Raw genomic sequence first — 18,287 nt, 5'->3', positions numbered from 1 at the left:
CACTACTCAGGGATGATAAGAAGTTCCCTAACTCCTCTTCATTTTCAGGAGAGAAAAAAAGTCAGATGATTCTCCAAATAAACTAGGAAGATGCACGGGTAAAACCTCAAAGATTATGTAGAGGGATCAGTGCTCTTTCGAAAGATAAAAGATAATAATAATAAACATTACATATTGATTTTAAAGGATTATCAGTGATACGTTAGAAAAAGTTTGATATTTATTTTTGCATCCATTAATAAAAGCTTAAATGTGTACTGAACATTTAAGGTGTTTGATGCAATGAGTAAGATGTCTAGTTATATTCAAGCTTCCAAACAAAGAAGTAAAAAGTCCTTTTGCTTTTCTTGCAGAGCTGCATTCTTAATAGGAACCTAATGCAAATGTTCTTATGTAAAACAACTGTCCTCTGTATCAAGAGGTGTCAGGACACCTTTGCAACACATTGCCAGCCAACAGGTGAAACATACGGCCCTTCTGCTATGTTCATTACAGCTGATGAGTGGAGAAAAAAAAACAGGCGTGAGCCCTCGATGAAAACTATGAATAAATTCCTCAAACACAGCAAAGGTTACCTGCGTTCTAGTGTTGTGATCCTCTCCTCCATGTCCTCTCTTTGGCAAAGTGCCTAGAGGAGGTAAAAATGTATCATGAAACAAGATGATATGCATTCCAGACTTTTATGATATACATGATAACTAATGTCCACTCAAAAGATACCTAACAGAAAGAGATAAATGTGAGGATGGCCTGCGTATGTGATATATTCTAATACTGTAGGTGTTTATTTAAATCTTATCCTGCATTTATTATAAACTTCTGTATCTGAAACAACACCAATTATCAAACAATCCATCTCACAACAGTTTAATTTATCTAAATTTCTGTCTCATTACTACACACAATAATGCATATTACTGTTTCTCCAACATATGCCCATTGTGGTCAAATATACACTTGGAACCCCAGGAATCAAGGGAGCTCAGGGTCTTGGCCAGGAAGAGACAGATTGGCCCTACAGACCTCTTTCACTTCCCTTTGGAGCTTCTGATTGGCCTCCTCCGACTTCGTCACCTCCCTCCTGGCGGCCGCAAGCTGTTCCTCTATTTCCCCAACCTGACGTGACACCACGGAGGGACACAAGATGACACAGATTGAACCTACGTGAGTCAGTGTTAACGTCCACAGCACCGAGTGTAAACAGACATGACGGTGAATCATTACACATGTCCGTCTGGTCATTGTAAGACTCGTAAAAGGCATCGCTGACATAAGTGTAACATGATGAGAGTCTGGCGCATCAAACACACAGTGAAGTCCTTTTATCCTCTGACCAAACAGTCATGACTTTAAGAGCAAAACATTTTGTCAGTTATTTATCTTTACTGAAATCCACTTGACCCATTACGCAAAGGCTTTGTTAGACCCATGTATACAGCGTGTCTATGACTGCATTCAAATGGCGTCATACTGTGAACTACACAGTATAACTAACTTTTCAAAGCAACTGCAATAGTGTGACTGGCCACAAGAGGGAAGAGGGAGACCGGTACTGCACATAGATCCCCTCCTTGTTGGGATATACTGTTGGGTGTATTTAAGGAATAGCCTGACTCAAAGGAGTACACTACATATATAAATTATATAAACCAAATAGAAACACAAATAGACTAATAAGGTAGAAATGTGCAAATACACTTAAGAATCCATATTCTCTACATCCAGTCCCCAATGCTAACGAAACCCTAGTTTTAAAGGAATAGTTACACATTTTGGTAAATGTGATTATTTGCTTAATAATGAGAGGATCAATACCACCTTATGTCCTTACAGTGTATATCAAGCTACGCACAATTTTATATCTCTGTGTTGATGGTGTTCCTGGAACATCGTAATTAAAGTTGCCCCAGGACCATCACTGAAACACACTAATCACATTGTTGTAAAGTCATAGCTTCGCTACTCTGGGAAAAAGACTAGAAAATGTTATCCTTCAAATAAGTGTCTAATGTTGTAATAGGATGATTGAGACCCAAACATGACCCAATTATTCTTGATGTCTAAACCTAACCATACAGTGACAAAAAACTGAGACAAGTGAGCAGTTTAACACAATGATCCAACAAGGCTTTAATTATGATGTTCTGGGAACAACACCAATATGCCGAAACCAGATATATAATGAAGGTACAGTCAGCACAGCATGGGATAGCTTAGCCTAGCATGAAGATTGAAACATAGGAAATAACTAGCCTGGCTCTGTACAAAAGCTGAAGTGCACAAACTACATATTGCCAGTCTTTGGAGTAAATGTATTTCCAAAGCTATCGAACTATTCCTTTAATGATCAGCCTGTATTTTATTCCTAATCTTAACCTTTATCTAATAGTTCAGAGGTGTCCAAACCTTTTTCCCTCGAAGGTGCCAAAACTGAAACTTAATGGTGGGCCAAGGGCCAAAAACAAGCTTGTATTGTATTGTATTTTAGTGATGGAATTCCACTCAGTACATTTATTCAAGTGCTATACTTAAGTTCAATTTCAAGGTACTATTTCTTAGGTATTTCCATTTTCCTGCTACTTTAGCCCTATATTCCACCAGATACGTGTGCTGCGTATCTGCTCCGTCCCAGCTCCGGCAGTCTGAAGCCCTCCGGCACAAATACGCAGGACTTTTATTTCTGGTGGATGCCGGAGCACGACGCAGCAATTCAGCTGAATTTAGCACTGAGCAGACAGGAAGTCACGCACCGAAACAACAATATGACATCCCGTCACTTTTCAAAATAAAACACTTTGTGTTGACACCAGCACACAAATCTCAAAAAAGAGACAAACACAAGCTCTTCTGCTAATCCTTCGGTCGGGAATACTTCGTGTTATTATAACACATACCTATAGCTGCGATCGCAAGTGATTATGTGATTATCACGGGACCTCCTCGGTCTCGCGACGCCAGCTATCGACTGAATAGCACCATGGCGGACTCAAAACGCAACTGGTGGAGGTTGCCAGAAGGCGGACGGTGGAGCAAAACCAGATCGGAGCTGTAACGCAGTGGACACGGATCTGGTGGAATCTCGGGGTAACACTTCCTCTCCACTACATTTTAGAGGCAAATATTGTAATTTATATTCCACTAAATGTAACTGATAACTGATAAGTAGTGCAGTTTTAAGTTATTTATTTATTTTATCTGCAATTAGATTTAAAGAAATAAACTTTGATGCTGAATATCCCATCATCAATAGTTGATTAATAGTGACTTTTAATATACAGCATACATACATGTGTATAATGTATTTTTACTCGTTCTATTTAATTCTTAAGTACAATTTATATCAGATACATTTAGACTTTGAACTAGTACTTTTCGTATGAGTGACTTTTGGGTACTTTTTACATAATTGTTGTCTTCTATTGTTAAGATGCCAAATGGTACCAGGATCCCAAATTCCCTCAATTGATTAACTTCCTGTACAATGTGTCATTCAGCATGCCATGCCCAGATTATGAAAAAATAATTACATATCTAAATCTTTTTTTCTCACAATAAATTAAAACAGCACCATTAACATAATTTGTTGTCCTCCAGAAACATCTGACTGGCCAAATCGAACCTTAAATGGGCATTTTTAAAGTAAAATTGTCTTGTTTTGCTGTACCTCAGTGTTGTTGGTATAACGTGGAAATGTCATTAAGCAAACATGATTTTAAACGCAGGTTTTATAAAAGTGATGAGGTTAGAGAGCACCAGCCAAACAGTGATGTATCCCCTTGAAGAGGTGAAGATGTCCTCGCTTTGCAAAAATGTCCTTGCTCTGAGGTGCCAAATCTCTCATGGTCCTCACTATGATAGTTAAACCGAAGCATACACTCACCTGCCGGCACATGAGGGCCAGCCTCTCCCTGAGCTGGGAAAGTTCAGATCTCTGTCGCTCGATCTCTCCTTCTCGCTGTCGTTCCAGCTCACTATCTTCCAGGCCAGAGGAGGGGCCATTTGGTAGTCGCTGGAATCATGACCATAAAGGAAAAAAAATGAGATTGGTAAAGAAGAATAATCAGTTAGAATCAGTTCAGGTTGTAGCTGAAGCTAATAACAATCACACTGACACACCATGGTACCCATACATCTACTTTCTACTGACTTTCTGGACGCTAACACATACACAAAAACAACTGGAACCAACGTGCATAAAACCCTCCCTTACATCTTTCCCGCCGTCCACCCCTTGTTGACGTCTTTTAATTTGGTCTCTTAAAGAGATTACCTGGAAAGGGGGAGACAAAATGGACAAACAGACAATTTACAAATGAATATTCTTTCTTCACACTGAGCATCCTTGAAATATAGAAAATCATTCAAATTGAATTTTACCTCTTGAGAAGAAGCTGCGAGTTGATCTTCTAACATGGACACCCTCTCGAGGGCCACACGGAGCCTCTCTCGAACCTGTCGAGAATACGTGATATAAATGGACTGACCATCATGCTGTTTACAAATTAAAACTCCGTTCCGTTCCGTTCCGATAATAAACACTTCAGAAGAGGACCAAACACTCACACCACTACAGAATTTCTTGAGAAAAGGCACATTAGGTATTTCTGTGCACTGCATTGCCATTCAATAGATCCCACACCAGCACTGTGGGTGTTATCTTCAACAGGGCTTCTGAAAAACTTCTAGGAATTCTCAGAAGGGCCAACTTAAAGTGAGTGAAGAGAGTGAAGTGAAAAATAGTTGAAGTAACTTACTCCTACTTGCAGTAAAGTGTATGAGGAAGCATGTAGAGTAGCACATGATCAAATGCGAGAATGAGATGCAAGGATTCACCCTTCAATTATTCTTTGAGTTTAACAACTATGTGTTTGCCGAAACATCTAAGCTAAAACTAGCCCATTCTCGAGTGGTGATTTGAAGGAGGATGAGAATGGATGTCATCCCCAAATTGACCAAAATACACCCCCCTTGTTAACCTCTATCCCCTTGTAATACAGACATTTGGTAAGTTGAATATGTTAGACTAGTCTGCCAGACTCATTGATCCTTTGTCTGACTGAGGTTTGTACAAAGTGAAGCTGTAGCCCCAGCAATGGTTCTGAAACCAGAAGAATCAGAAGACTCAATTCGCTAGTCCTGTGTAAGTGATGCGAACTGAGTCCATCCCCCATATTTAAATTCAACCAATCACCTACAACCTGTTCTGCTTCATACATATCACTTCACCATATCCATTTATACTGTGTATTGTACAGTGAATCCAAAACAAGTGCCAAACGGTACTTGTCGATGTCCGTACTGCAGCCATTTAGCCTGCGCTAATTTGCAAATTTTTAAGTTAAAAGACATTTTATCAAAAGCCTTTCATTTTAAAGCTGCAACCACAAATTTGTGTTATTTTTTTGGTTTCTTTGTGGCAGCAAAAATAAGTTATAAAAACAACATTTGACATACTGTATCACTTGTAAAGCTAATAAGGCTAACTTGTTAGCAAACAGCCAATTTACACAGAAAGCAGATAAAGAGAAAAGTTTGCATAAAGTTATGATTGAATTTCTGGTCACTTGACGGATGTAAGTTCAGTAGTCCCTCTGTATCCAGCTGTTCACCTGCTAAAGGCTCTAATATTTTCACAAGCTAAACGCTAACTTTTTCTCCTATACATTTTTACGATTGTTCTCTGAAACCTGAGAAAAGAAGAGATATCTACTAGGTGTTTTAGCAGTCTGACAGGCTAGCAACAGCTCATTCCAGTAGATGGACAGCATTCCCGTGGTATTGGTGTACACATCAAAACTCCCGAGGGCTTCCAGTCCGACCACTAGATGCACTGCTGATTGAGCTAACTAGCTAATGGCAGCTACAGTTAGCAGCAGTTATCAGTAACTCAAGTGATATGCTGGGCCCTGTTTGTGGCTTTGTGGTAAAATGACATGACTTCTACTTTCCTCTGTGCTCTGTTGAAGGCCACCAGGCTGAAACGTTAGTATGTTGGGTGACCAGGCCAGAATAAATTGGTGAAATTGAGATTAGTGATTAGTGAAGTTTTGTGTGTGTGTGTGTGTGTGTGTTTCTATCCTTCTTCAAAATTTGACCTTCAGCAGATTGATAAGTACAGGCCCTGATCTACGGCGTGACAGTTTGACCCACCTTCTCGTCCAAGGCCTTGTGGTGCTCGAAAAGAGACTTGAGGGCCTTAAGAACTTCCACCTCGCTGGAAACCCCTGCCGGGGACTGGGCTTGTCTTTTCACCACCGTCATCCTCAGACTGCGCTCGTGGCGAGACACCAGACACTCCAGGTGTTCCAGCAACAGCTGCAAGGAGAAAAGGTAAGACAGGGAGACAAAGAGGATGAGGAGGGGTGGGGGAACGGATGAGAGACAGAGACAGAGGGATAGAAGGCTCGGGGAAGATGCAGGAGAGTGAAGGGTTGTAGGAGTGACAATGAGATGAAATTAGGGGGCGAGGAGAACGCCAGGTAGCATAAAAGAGACAAGGAGGGAGTGGGAGAGATAAGGAAAGGAGATAAGGCCATAAAGAGGATACATGAGGAGAAAAGAAAATGTGCAGGAGAAAGAGGGAGAGACGGAGAAAACAAAACAAGCAAATGAAACAGTGTCACACCCACACAACCACAATGGGTGAGGAAGATAACACTGAGGCTGTTACAGTGCTAATAAGCAAAATGGCCGCTAAACATCTTACACGTGTGTTGTTTCTCTCCGCCTTGAGCTCGGCAATCTCCTCCTCCCTCTCCAGAAGCTGCTCCCGGCAAACGTTCAGCTCTTTTGTCAACACCGCAAACTCCTGTGGAACACACAAGCTACGTTCAGGGGAAAGTGGAAAACAAACTGTTTAAAAACGTATGTTTTAATAGTTTAAGTGGTCTCCGCTCAGCTGGGCTTGAGCTACGATGTGAGTTTAAAGGGACACACTAATAATTCAGGCCGGACGCAGCCAAAATCGGGCGACCGTGAAAAGAGAATGGGCTGCATTCAACACACAAACATACAACACTTAAAATATGCACAACCCCTCTAGAAAATATGCTCGTGGAACACCTGAGACCAAACATGTAGGAGACCGTTCATGATGTAAACCTTCATAATAATCATGCAAATCACTGACACAGTTTCCAGCATCTCTCTCTCTCTCTCTCTCTCTCTCTTTCTCGCTCTCGCTCATCCTCCTCTGTGAACTCGCACTCATGGATGGATTACATCACACTGTTACACAATGGCTCTACACTGGAATGCACAAGAGAGACCCCAAAAAACACAGCATCGATATGTCATTTACAACACCGCTGGGAGTGCGTTTGCGACTCCTGCATAACGGCAAAGCGGCGCGCGAACAGGAGAGCGTGTCGTAGATTTCCTTTAACAAAAAAAAGAAACCACACGGTCTGTGATTCCTTCACGTCGCCGCCGAAGGCCTTCAGCTCAGAGGCAAACACTGTCTGTGAGAAGGATGTGTAGATGGTAACGGTAAGGATTACCAGCTTCATGCTTACAAAACAGTGGAAAGTAGACATGAAATTGGTCTGTGCGTGCTTGGAGGAGGGAAAAGAGAGACAGAGCCAGAGAGAGATGTATGCAGATGGTGACACAGTGGGTCCATTGGCTCTTGGCCTTATGGGATTCTTTCTTGTTTGGATAGGGGTCAGCTTCTCAGTTGGCTTCCGTTGTGGCCTTACAGTTTCTTTTCTATTTTGTCTCACTCTACCCTTACATGCTCCCTCCTCCATTACTTTAAATTATCTTGAACTTGAAAATGCTTTTGTCTGGTGTGTTAACTGTAAATTGATAATGGCTTCAGATATCATAAACATATCAAAAACACCCAAATATGTAGCACTTTTATCAGATATCGCAGAGTTTATAATGTTCAACCGTTTGTTGAAATCGCATCAGAGAGGTGTTCAGGAGATGCAACTATGGCTCAATGATATGCAATCGTTTTGACAGATATTTTTATTGTGAAATGACTCACATTTTAAGTGGGATTGGTAATTATCGCATTTAATTTTTACAGTGCAAGAAGAATCATGTTCACTCACATCTTGAGAATATGACTATATGCTGGGGCATCTCACAATGCTTCATTTATGATGGTATTTTGTTTACCTTTTTGCAGCGATTACAGCTTCTGAGTTCTGGATTTTACATTTGGCCATATCGCGATAATACTTTAATTAATTGTGCAGCCCTCGATGCAACCTGGGCAGGATCTATACATACTACAGTCATTCTCAGCACATGCCCAGGGCCTCAATGCTGCTAAGTGGCCCAGACAGAGGAGAAAAAAACAGCTTACTCGAAGTAATGTTTAACATACTTATTCATATACATATTAAACATTAAAATAAAATATAAAATATAGAAAAAGAAAATAATCTCTGGTCTGAGGACTTCTACTACACCTTTAGATGTAAATAATGACCAATACTTTTTAAGCGTATACAATGTCAGTTATACTTTTCTTATACAACTTACCACTTGCCTACCGAAATACCGAAATCTAAGTAGAACAGCTAACACATACCCTTAACTAAATTAATGAGTATAATAATTATCCTATGGCATTCAACTTACTTTGTTTATTTACCAAATATAAAAATGTGAGTGGGGAGGCTCCAAAAAAAGTCTGCCTAGAGTAATTTGTCCGATTAATCATCTGGCCCTGGATGCAACAAAAATGTATTTCAATTATTGATCAATCTATCGATTAATGAATGATTAACTGTTGAGTCCACACAATCTCAGAAATGAGTCAATCATATGTACATAAGTTGCAATTTATCAAATCCTAAGGGAAATCTTCAAAAGATTTGCTGCGTTTTTGGTTGATAAAAGACTTCAGCAACAGTCTCTTATCAGAGTATCTTATGATGAACTGACCAATTGTTTCAGCTCTAGAAGCAATAATTTCATGCTGGTTTGGGTGTAATTTTGTCATTATGTTGGAATATTTCAGAACAAATGGGAGACCAAGACACTGAATTCCTTCTACGATACTGTATTCAGGTCATGTACATTTGAATGACAATAAGCAAACAGTCAAACAACACATCGAAATGTGTCGTCTGAGGAATAATGGCAGTAGCTCTGGTGACTCCGTGTTGAGGTTTGAAAGGCTCGAGTCTCTTCTTACATTTTGACATCAAAATTTGATCCGAGAAAACAGGTAGAAATACTTTTCTGATAACCCTTAAAAATCTTGAAATAGTGACAATGACAGTGATCTTGCTATCGAATCAATAAAGGATCAGTCAAGTCAGAACTAGCATTTGTCACAAATATGCACAAGGAATATTGATTGAATTCTATTTGGTTAAATTGTGCTCACAATTTTTACTCCGCTTGTTTCAAAGTCATTACCAGTAGAATGACAGTAATGTGGATGATACAGCCTAAAAGAATTGGTATCGGCACGTGCATCTATCTGACAATTTAACTGAATTTGTTTATTACAAACAGGACCCCGATACTTCCCAGCAGTGTCCTGTACACCTGAATGCAACTTCACATATTTTTTTTACTGTACAATTAGCCTATGTCCATAAACAGGGGTGTCATTCCACATCCATAACTTAACATCCACACGCGGTTAGTAATATGCAGATATAAAAATATAATATATACTGTAAACACAGTATAAACATTCAGGGCTGCCGGTTAGACCCAGTGAAAATAGAGAAAGTTGTTCTAAATATGGGATAAAATCTTCACATTCCAGTTATCATTAATGAGCAATTAAATAAACTGGAGAGAATTCCTCTAAAATTAAGTTTTCATTTAGCCGAAGCCATAAACAAATATTGGCCTCCAGCGTCATTAATCATCCACTAACAACATGGTCAACAAACATAATAAAAACTGATTACACAATAAGAGGGAAAATTGCGGATGCAACTTGGACTAAACAGCCAGGAGATGATGGGAGCATAAACCCACCGCATTAGTAAGAACAACATTAGTGAGGAAACTCGGGGAAGTATTTAGCATCCACTCTCGAGCTGCGTCTCTCTGCATGAACTGTCACTGCAAAGGCTTACTGTCTCATGAGCTCGCCTCACAATCACACACACTCATATATAATGACACACTGACAGCGCAAAGGATAAACAATATTGCTGCACAAGGAGGAACTTAATGCTCTATCAGCCAAAACACACACTTTCGCCTACAAACCTTCCACCGATTGTAAACACACACATGCACACGGTCGTACCTGTGGCAGGGCGATGGATAGCTGCCTCTGAAGGGACTCCTTTTCGTGGCCGAGCTCGCGGAGGCGGAGCTGAGCCGTGCCCAGGCTGTCCTGCGTCTCTCTCAGGTTCTCCAGCAGCCTCTCCCTCTCTGTCAGCATGTTGACCATCAGCGACTCCAGGTTCCCCGTGCTGCCTCCCTCATCTCCTCCGCCTCTGGGCTCCCTCCCGCTGAAGCCTCCTCCTCCCATCGCACCCCCAGAGCCACCGACACCCGCCCCGGCAGGTGAGGAGGGGCCTCCGCCAGTCCCGCTTCGCCCATCCTCAGAAATGGTGGGCATCACCTCGCACATCATCATGAGACCGCGGCGTGTGTGTGTGTCGTTAGTAAAGAAATATACCAAACAGCAGATTGTGCATGCAAAATGTCTGTCTTTGTGTTGATATGAGCTTGTACTAAAAGTTGGATGTACAAAATATAAATCTTTACATCTTCAATTTTCCAAAAATATCATTCCTTTGGTCTGCATATCTTCCTCCGTTTATTGCCTTTTATGTTTCCTCTCCAGCACTCACTTGTGTGTGTCTTTGCTCACTTGTTTTCCTTCACAACCTGCATGGTAAGTGATCAGAATGCTTATGTGTTTCGGTGTTATGCAAGAGGAGGAAGTATCTGCGGGGAAGCCGTTCTGTGGGTGGTTCGGATTGGCTGAGGGCGAGGAAGGGAAAAGGGGTTACAGGGGGGAAGGAAGGGACAAAGGAGGACCGAAGCTCCCTAAATTGTGTCCAAGAGGGCAGAGCTCCTCACAGCACCGGGGGTAAGAGCTGAAAAAGAGAGCAGACATTGCATTAGATCCTCCTCAGTAAACTCCACTGTGCATAGAACAAATGAGAGAGGTCACCGGAAGAGTGAGCGGCTAGTTTGAGACAACAAGACAAACTCATGCAAGCCTATGGAAAAGTGACAGTGATAAGATGACAACGGCAATAAAATGATTAATTCTCTGCTTTTACATCCACTGTGAACCTTTCACATCTCAGGTTACTGGGAATGAAATCAAAGATGTGTTGGAGTAGTATACACACTGGGTAGCGCAACTTGAGACATTTCTTGAAACCATAAACGTTCCACCCTGTGATAGCCCAGACAATACAAAAAGCTGCGTGACAGTCTCCGTGTTAAATGAATCGTTTCGGCAAAGGCATTCTGGGAAATGTAGGCCAATGCGCATTTGCTTTACGCACCTGTCGATTAAATAGCGGAGGAGGGACAAAGTCATTATCACAAGTCAGCAGAAGTGGGCTGTCAAGTCTTGGCTTGCCGGCCTGTGTCATGTCCAAAGCACCAACAAGTCCAGAGTCCAAACACCATTATGCGCTCTGTGCCGCGTTTTAGGGCCAGATTCTCTAACAGAGCTACAGTTGGTTTGGTTAATCTGCCATAATAACGGAGGCTTTCTAATCTCCTTTAGATTTCTAGTCTAAACTTTAGAGTGTGCTTCAGTGTATTATTTCTGTGAATACCTTAGTGACTCCATCTTTCACCAGCTATTAACATTTGGAACTGATATCCACACTGCTTTAAAGCATACATTTTTATACTCAGTCTTAGCAGAATGTGACATCATTCCAAGTTTTTGGAGTTATTGGAAAGTTCCGTTCCGTTTTCTTTTCCGCTTATCCGTGAGGGTTGCGGGATGTTGCCGCTTTTCCCCCCTAAGGGGTTGCGGGGCTTACTGGGGCCAAATCCAGTTTCATTCTATGGGCGTAGGCCAGGGTTCACCCTGAATGAGTCGCCAGCTCATCGCAGGACCCTTACTGATGGCAGTGGCTGCCTTCACACAAGGTGCCAATTGCACATCAGGAGCAACTTTGGGGTTCAGTATCTTGCTCAAGGATACTTCGACATGTAGCTCAGTCCCGCCCTGGGGAGCCGGGATTCGAACCAGTAATCTTCTGATCACCAGTCAACCAGCTCTACCCACTGAGCTACAGCCGGAAAGTTGTGAGTCTTAAAACCCAGAAATAAGTTCCTTCGTCTGGGCTGTTTGAATGGGTCTTCGGTTGGATGCCTAAAATGAAGTCCGTGGTTAATACAAGCTTAAGAGAATCTCATGTTTTGCTCTATAACGTAAAATGCATCAGTATATATCCCACATGTACATTTAAACGCGTCTTTACATCTTTAAAAAATGGGATTGGATCTCTGGGTCTCCTGCGTCGCCCCCCGCTGTGTGCACGGAGCCTCCAGATGCAATTTCACATCCAGACGGAGGGTGCTGTTCCCTGCGGTGCAGACGGCGGTATTGACGAATGTGCGGCTGTTCCCTCCGTACTGACTGACAGGCGCTCCATTTGTTTTGTTTGTTTTCATTTATGTTTGTTCCACTTTGTTAAGTGTCCTTGGGTACCCTGAAAGGCGCTATATAAATTAAATCTATTATTATTATTATTATTATTATTATTAATAAAAAGGTGGTTTCTAAGAGGCAGCTTAATGAGACTGCGAAGGACATTAAACGCGATCATGCCGAACTCCGAGACACGGTCACCCACCAGTCCGTCTTTACATTTAGACTTTAGTAGCAAATGATTGTAACTTGCAAGTATCATAATCTTGTTTTTGCCACAAAGATCAGCTTCTGCAATACTCCAAAATACAGCGTGAAAGGCAAGGCAATGCTAATATTAGGCTAGCCTACAAAAATTACGTCACCCCTGTTGATCGCTATAAGATTTATTGATATAAGTCATGTGACCTGAGTCCACATCTCTGTTGAGTAGCCTAAAGCTAAGCCGTCTGCCAGTTAGCTCAGTTTAGCTCAGCACAAAGAGAAGAAACCGTATGTTGTCCAAAGGTAACACATTTCTCTACCAGCGCCAACTATGCCTTGTTTTGTAATAAACTGAAGTGTAAAACTACCCCGAGCAATGACTTCCTGGTCTCTCAAACAGGATATAATGTGTTCTTTGTGTAGAGTTTGTGCGATTACGATGTGCTTGTAGATGTGATACCTTCGGAAAGGGCTAGTTTAGCTGTTTCCTGTTGCCGGATAGAGCTGCTGCCTATTTTTATTCTAACGTATGGCAAGAAAGTGAATACGTGTATTTCCCTGTCTGTCTGTCCAACCGTTGTTTAAAGGTATCTGTCACTATGACTTTGATTTGATCTGACGCTGATCAAAGTATTAAAATGCTAATCTGATTTATTTAAGCAAAGATATTCTCAGTTTTCTAAAAAAAACAAACAAAAAAAACCATCCAAAAAAGGGCATGTGATTGTTACAAAAAGTGATCTCACTCCAAAAACAGCTTCCTTTAATCAGTCTTTTTGTAAGTGATCTGCATATCTTAAATGACTTTTTTCTACTGGACAAAAGCCTCTGGCTCACGCTGCAAACTGTGGGCCAGAACGGTATGGAATCAGGCAATCAGCATTATTATAGCGCCTTGTGTCCTTCTTTTTCTTTCCTCCCATATTCTTCACTGTCTAGTCTTCAATACTCAGGGGGGCTTGCACTGGCCTTTATACTTTTAAGTGGTTTGAGCTGATTTAGTGCCCCATGCAGGCTTCTTTACGTCATCGAGACCGGGCAGCGCTGTAAAGAATTTCTTTTGTCCCACCGAAAATCATCCATTTTGTGAATCCAACATATTTAGCACGCAACCTCAGCACCGGTAGAAACAAGCCCTGCCAGTTTTCTCATTATTATTATATAGATGTCCAGGACCAGAGACAGGGACTGCTGGCTGGTAATTGGAGGCCTGATACAGATACTGAATTAGCTCCTCATGCTGGTGAGCTGGCCGGAGTGCTTGGCAACCTCACTGTATGTCCCACTAAAAAACAACTTACTTCCTTTCCCAGCTCCACTGATGGATGATCGCTGATGCGTGACTGAACTGGCATTGACTGCGTTTCCTTAAAATACAGTTCAGAGTGTAATCACATCTAAGAAATGTTCCGAAACCTCTCTGACACACTGATGGCTGCATATACTACAGTAGGTAAGTGTGCCGTAATAACACCGTATTGTTCCTGTTTATCATACTTTAACAAATATGGTCTTTTCACTCAGGTGAGGCAAGAAATGAACAATGCTTTTAAAACATTTAGGTGTGAAAGGTTCACACGGAAGATGCTTGACTGAATAACTTGGGGACCAATTGGATCAATATCAGGTGTCGATACTGACATAATTCCGCTATTGGATATTGAACTGATGAAACAATCGGCCATTTGATCCTGATTCCATGGTCTGATGTTTTAATGATTTATTCTTTCTTATTGTTATAATACCATTCTAAGCCCATATTCAAACTGTTACAACACAAATGACTTATTGGTCAGTTTTTCAGTAATCCCCCATGATTTGTTTTCTAGAATTCAAATTAGACGTACAAGCACAGCAAGCGCTGGACCATGAAGCCTCTGTAACATTACATGAGACAGTCTGCAGTTGAGTGAGTGTCTAACAGTTGGCCAACTCCTTAGTCCTCAATTTGGAGATATCTGAGTATCGCAAACACAGAAGGTTTCATCCGCACTTGAACTGAATCAGAACCGAAGCAGTAAGTGTAGCACTGCATCTGTAAAGTAGATGATGTTAAAGGTCTGCACTGCACAAAGGTAACTGATGTTGACAAGGTTTTGATTTAAGGTGCCACACTTTTTTTTTTTTTTTTTTTTTGCAAAGCGGCAAACTGTACACTAAAGTACTTTTTGGCAAGGCCTGAGGAAGAAAACATGATTTGGTTGTCAACTGTTCTGAGGAATAACATGAAGTCACTCTCTTTTGGGGTCTTACATTGCCCACAATCATTATGGAGCGGCCTTTCAAAAGCATTCAGCTAACATCAACTTTCAAAAGACCTAACAGGTTCATCAGCATCTATTGTTTTTGGTAGGAGAAATAAAAAAAAAAGCATTTCTGGATGGCGCAATGCATTTGGTGATGGCGCCACTTTTAAGCAGGATGTTGTGTTGTGTTGTGATTTTTTAAACAAGTGTGCCAAAACACGATCCTTTCCCAACCTCAACCAAGTGCTTTATATGCCTACATCTAATCAGACCATAAGTCACTGACTGAACACCGCTGCAATGTAAAGTTTAAAAATATCTGTAGTTTACAGAAACGTACATTGCCAACGTTTTTTTCTGGCGTTTGTGCTGGGTAAAGACTACAACATCTTCTAATTGCTACTTTGTGATCCAAACTACACAACATTTCCTCCGGAAATCAATTTCAGTTGGTGCAGGACCTTGAAACAGCTGATATGCTAAGTGTAGGGTGGCTTGTATAAAAGAACTTCCTATCGCTCGGCTCGGGGTAGTCTCGGAATTACTCATTGTCATTACCAGCCGCTCTTTATTAGCTCAGCAGGGGCAGCAGAAAAAAAACAGGGTAATGTGATTACTGCAAGGTAACTATCACGGCACAGCTCGCCGTGCTCGGACTGGGACATATGATGAGTCTGTGCTTTTATTTTTTTAAAGAAAAGAAAAGAAAAGAAAAAAAACCCAGGGATTCATTGCTTTCATGGGAGTGCTGGTTCAGTGCAGGCGAAACATAACTGTGCAGCATGCAGTTCTGACTGAAGCGTCAGCTGTGAGGTCACCGGGCTCCAGGACCTGTGTGTGTTTATGAGAGAGGGAGAGAGTACTACATGTCTGCTGCATTAAAATGACACTGTGGACGAGTTCGCAGGAGATCTTTTGTTTGAGAGCAGCGTGAAAACAGCGAGCTGGATCCACCGGGTGAGCTCGTGTAACAGTGTCACCACGCTCCAGTCGATGCTGTGTGTGTGTGTTTGTGCGCACATGTGGGTGTTTTCACATTATGATTGCCCACATCATCATCATCATCATCATCATCACACAGCCACAGTGAATCCTGCTCATAGCCGCTTACCCTGGAGTGCACAGACTGGCTTTACAGTATCTGGTTGCTGGATGACCAATTATGACAACACCCCCCCCCCCCCCCCCCCCCCCCAACCACCACCACCATCTCCTTATCCTCCTCCCCCTAATTAGGCTGTGTATCATGTTACTGTCTCCGAAAAAAAAAAACGGGCAAAGGAAAATGTCATAGCCTCGTGTCTGCTGTGTGTGTGTGTGTTTGGGAAAGAGAAAGAGAGGAAGCGAGAGGGAGAGAGAGAGAGAGAGAGAGAGAGAGTGAGAGCAGCAAAAACAGTTCCTCTACCACCAGACACTGGGGCGGGGAGAGGGGGGTTGCAGGCTCCGACAATTAAAAAAATAAAAAATAAAAAAGGGGCGATGTGTTTTTTTTTCCTTCTTTTTTTTCATCCAGCTGCGTGTTAAATCAGAGACAGCACGCGCGATGGATGCATTCTTGATTCATTTCAATAAAAAAAAAAAAAAAGCATATGCATGTAGCGACTCATAATGAACCCCCTCCCCGACACCACCAGCAGCAGCAGCAGCAGCAGCACCCAACCCAATCCCCCCCCTCCTCTCCTCTCCTCTCCTCCTCACCTCCTCCTAATACCATGAAACAGTACCCCCCCTGGCCAAGAAACGCATCATTGGAATCGATAAGTGATTGTCGGCAGCTGGGCAGAGGGAATGAAAGTGTTACAGGCGGACTGTAACGCGCCTCCATCCACACGCACACACACACACACACACACACAAACACTCGCGCAGGCTGTGTGTTGCTCTGATGAGGGGGTGTTGGGGGGGGATGACGAGGCGGCTCTCCTCCCCGGTGCTGGATGACAGCTGGACTAGTCTGTGCGGCTGGCTTACCTCCATTTCTTTAATGTAGGTATGTATGGAGGAAAGACCATCGGATGGTGGCGCGCATGCACGCACGCACGCTCGCTCGCTCGCACGCCCCCACCCCCCGCGCGCGCGCACGCACCTACATTCTTATAGTAAGCTGGTGTGCATTGGAGTGATCCCCAGATTGGCCCCCCTCCATGCGTAAAAACGGCCATCAAAGCATAAAAACACGGAGGAAGAGGATGGAGATGGAGATGGCGATGGAGATGGAGGAGGATGGTGCATAAACATTTTCCAGCAATGGGCCTCCCCCCTTTTTTTCTCTTGACATTATAGAATTATAACTCCCATACAGGCCCGGTGACAGCCGCGAGGCGAGCTGGGAGGTTTGACTACAAAGCTCCCAGCGGCGAACGGCTTAGTTACAGCCATGATTAATTACAAGCAACAAATAGTAGGCCAATATAAAGTGGCATCTTATGATCTCTCTCTCTCTCTCTCTCTCTCTCTCCTCTCTCCCTCTCTCTCTCTCTCTCTCACCTCACTGTATGCAAACGGGAGCGAGCGAGCGCGCCCTAAATAAATCGTGCCGTGCGCTGCCAACACACCTGTCAATTCACCGCCACCGACACACACTCACACACACACACACACACGTTGCATCGTCCACCTAATGTAAGCCCTATTTTGCCTCTATTCCAATAGTAATCCCCCTCCCCATCCCTTCTACACATACACACAAACGCGCACACACACACAGCTACAGCACCCCCCCCACCTCCTCGATTCTTGACAACACTGTCAGATATGCACACACATGCATTCATCGCAACAACAACAAAAATAAAAATGTATGCATGCATATGTCTTCCTCCGGATGATTCTTCCTCTCTCCCGTCTCGGTGGTAAAAACTGGGTTGCGATGGGGCGGTGTGAAGTTGCATCCTTACCACAGTCATCGCGGGGAGCCCGTAGTGTCCATGTCCGCCGTTAAATATCCCTCAGGTCCATCTCCCTCGGATCGTGCCTCGGCGGAGCCCCTCATCCGAAAAAAAAGCGAGAGTAAAAAAAGCTCAGCAGCTGTGATGTGGTATATTTTCTCCCCTTTTTTTTTCCACATGTAAACGGCGAGGAGAGAGGGGAGAGAGAGGGAGGGAGTGAGGGGGGGTGGGGGACGCGGAGAGAGACGATACGCCACCTTACCACAGACTCCCCCTCTGTCGGATTGGAAGGTAATGGGTCTTAAAGAAACATTCTCTCAGCATTCTCCGCATCTCTGTGATTTACGCGCGCGCCACGCTCTCACGCGCGCTCGCAGGCCAATCAAA

The 18,287-nt window shown here is 42.8% G+C and overlaps 1 protein-coding gene across 2 annotated transcripts in view; it reads right to left on the bottom strand.

The window, feature by feature from the left end:
- The window catches only part of LOC115571044 (liprin-alpha-3-like), a 30,857-nt gene extending 12,633 nt beyond the window's left edge, over positions 1–18,224 (bottom strand). The window contains exons 1-9 of one of the 2 annotated variants that reach the window (XM_030400065.1): positions 17,910–18,224; positions 10,235–11,036; positions 6,707–6,808; positions 6,151–6,315; positions 4,378–4,452; positions 4,211–4,270; positions 3,881–4,009; positions 1,024–1,116; positions 576–628 (exon numbers count right to left, since the gene is read on the bottom strand). In XM_030400065.1, the coding sequence (XP_030255925.1) occupies positions 576–628; positions 1,024–1,116; positions 3,881–4,009; positions 4,211–4,270; positions 4,378–4,452; positions 6,151–6,315; positions 6,707–6,808; positions 10,235–10,570 (1,013 nt within the window). In that variant the 5' untranslated portion in view covers positions 10,571–11,036; positions 17,910–18,224. The remainder of the gene's footprint in view (positions 1–575; positions 629–1,023; positions 1,117–3,880; positions 4,010–4,210; positions 4,271–4,377; positions 4,453–6,150; positions 6,316–6,706; positions 6,809–10,234; positions 11,037–17,909) is intronic. The other variant, XM_030400066.1, reaches the window with a different exon arrangement.
- Positions 18,225–18,287: the final 63 nt, after the last annotated feature.

The sequence above is a fragment of the Sparus aurata genome, chromosome 20 (assembly GCF_900880675.1).
Source record: "Sparus aurata chromosome 20, fSpaAur1.1, whole genome shotgun sequence".
Lineage (NCBI taxonomy): Eukaryota > Metazoa > Chordata > Actinopteri > Spariformes > Sparidae > Sparus > Sparus aurata.
Note: the sequence above shows the minus strand (reverse complement) of the source record. Positions and strands in the feature narration are given on the sequence as shown.